General features: G+C 37.0%; 1 protein-coding gene across 1 annotated transcript in view; it reads right to left on the reverse strand.

Annotated features, from left to right (window-relative positions):
* Nucleotides 1-1700: 1700 nt before the first annotated feature.
* LOC128250975 (zinc finger protein OZF-like) overlaps nucleotides 1701-2147 on the reverse strand; it is a 2942-nt gene continuing 2495 nt past the window's right edge. The window contains exon 3 of the mRNA XM_052977162.1: nucleotides 1701-2143. Within this exon, the coding sequence (XP_052833122.1) occupies nucleotides 1904-2143 (240 nt within the window). The 3' untranslated portion in view covers nucleotides 1701-1903. The remainder of the gene's footprint in view (nucleotides 2144-2147) is intronic.

The raw sequence follows: 2147 nt of genomic DNA on the forward strand, positions 1-2147 counted from the left end.
CATACATCGATGGGTGATGTGGGGGGCGTTTATTAGGTTAATGATTGGAGCACTCAGCCACTATCTGATGGGGTACGGGTTTAACTTCTGTAACCGCCTGCTGGCACATTTTTATTTATTTATCTTTTGTATTTTTTTTTTTTGCATTAGGAAGAGGACAACCGCATAAAAGGCACCCACTACACTCTTGGAGTGGTTGGTGTTAGGAAGGGCATCCAGCCATAGAAGCCAAGCTAAAATCAGACTGGAGCCTGTTACAGTTTTCTGTCCTACCAATTACCATCAAACCGTCTAACCCATGCCGGCATGGAAAAGGAACGCTAAGTGATGATAATTTTCTTATACTTTTTTCAGTAATTCTTTTACTTGTTTCAGTAATTTGACTGTGGCTACGCTGGAGCACCACTGTGAAGGGTTTTAAATGAACAAATTCACTCCAGCACTGGGATCGATTCTTCAAAGTGGTGTACCAGAGCACTGTATACAATAATTTCATTATTATTACCTCTGTCTTAACAAAGGTGGAGGTATTCTTTGCAGCCGTGTCTGTTTGTTTGTTTGTCCGTGGACAATATATCTCAAGAACCGCTTGATAGATTCGAATGAGACTTTCAGGGACGTTGGGCCTCGTAACTGGCATGAACTGATTAGATTTTGGGATGGATCTGGTACCGGACAAGGATTCTGGCTTATTTGTTATATTTACTTTACATGATTACGATCTTACGTTAACTTTCAAATATTTCTGAATTATCTCCCTTTAGGCTGTAACTATTGAATGGTGAATTTAACTTCGGCTTGTATTAGATAAGGATTAACTGTTTATTACTGTTACTAAATTTTCTGGACTTATTCTTTGTAAGCCTAATACTTATTCTATCAGTCTCTTTTGACGAACTGCTAGGTCATAGGGACAATTGATAAGTGATGTGGGGGGACAAACCCCGGCACAAAGACATAAAAATTTAAATATATATATATATTATATGTACGATGGGCTTCTTTCAGTTTCCTTCAACCAAATCCACTCACAAGGCTTTGGTCGACCCAAGGCTATAGTAGAATTTGCACAAGGTGCCACACAGTGGGACTGAACCTGGAACTATGTGGTTAGGAAGTAAGCTTCTTACCACACAGCCATGGCTGTGTGGTTGTATATGATCGTCCCCATCTCAAGGGAGGTTGTGCATTTACAGTCTTCTGGCCATAGTAGAAATATTATTTTGCTTGTAAACAGGTGATGGTTGGGGGCAGGAAGAGCATCCAACCATAGAAAATCTTCCCCAGTAAATTCTGTCTTAAACATAGTAAATTGGATGCTAAAATGATGATGATGTGTTGTTAAGCAACCAACTCCCAAGCTTTGAAGTCGTCATAACCTAGTACAGGATTGAAGACATGAAAATATCCACCAAATCTGAAGACTTCTACATAAGTGAAATCATATGGCTACTGTCACAAATCAAGATGTGAGAGCCAATGTCTTCAGGTTTCTACAGAGACTATTTTGTTAGAAATAGTGTTTTTATGTAGTGAATTACTTTCGAAAAAGATAATTTGTACTTTCCAGAAAGTCCAATTTAAAAAAAAATATCTGTGTAATTATTTACTTCTTCACATCCTCATGATTTTATAATCATGTTTAATGAGACTGTGACTCTATAAGAAACCGTTATTACAAATAACACCAAAGAGATGGCTTCCAATGTATTTAACAATAATAGTTTTATTTTCTCCACTCAGTATTCACCAACCAGTTTATAGACGTTTTTGTATAACGGCTTCTTGTCAAATGAAATTTCTGGATTGTAACATGAGAAATAATCCCAACATATTTCACCATAAATATTCTCCAATGTAGACATGTTGGTACTCTGTGACCTTAGATTTACACGAGGTTTTCTCATGTTTCACAGTCCAAAGGCTTCCCTTTACTGTGTGTTCGTTTGTGTTTATTTACATCACTTTTACAAATAAATGCTTTCTCACAGATTTCACACTGATAAGGTCTTTCTCCAGTATGGGTACGGACATGAACTATAAGGTTAGAATTATCAAAGAATGATTTTCCACAAATTTCACAGTGAAAAGTCTTATCTCCCTCATGTCTTCTCTTGTGTCTTTTTAAATCACTATTATTCACATAA

The sequence above is a fragment of the Octopus bimaculoides genome, chromosome 27 (genome assembly GCF_001194135.2).
Source record: "Octopus bimaculoides isolate UCB-OBI-ISO-001 chromosome 27, ASM119413v2, whole genome shotgun sequence".
In the NCBI taxonomy this organism is placed as follows: Eukaryota; Metazoa; Mollusca; class Cephalopoda; order Octopoda; family Octopodidae; genus Octopus; species Octopus bimaculoides.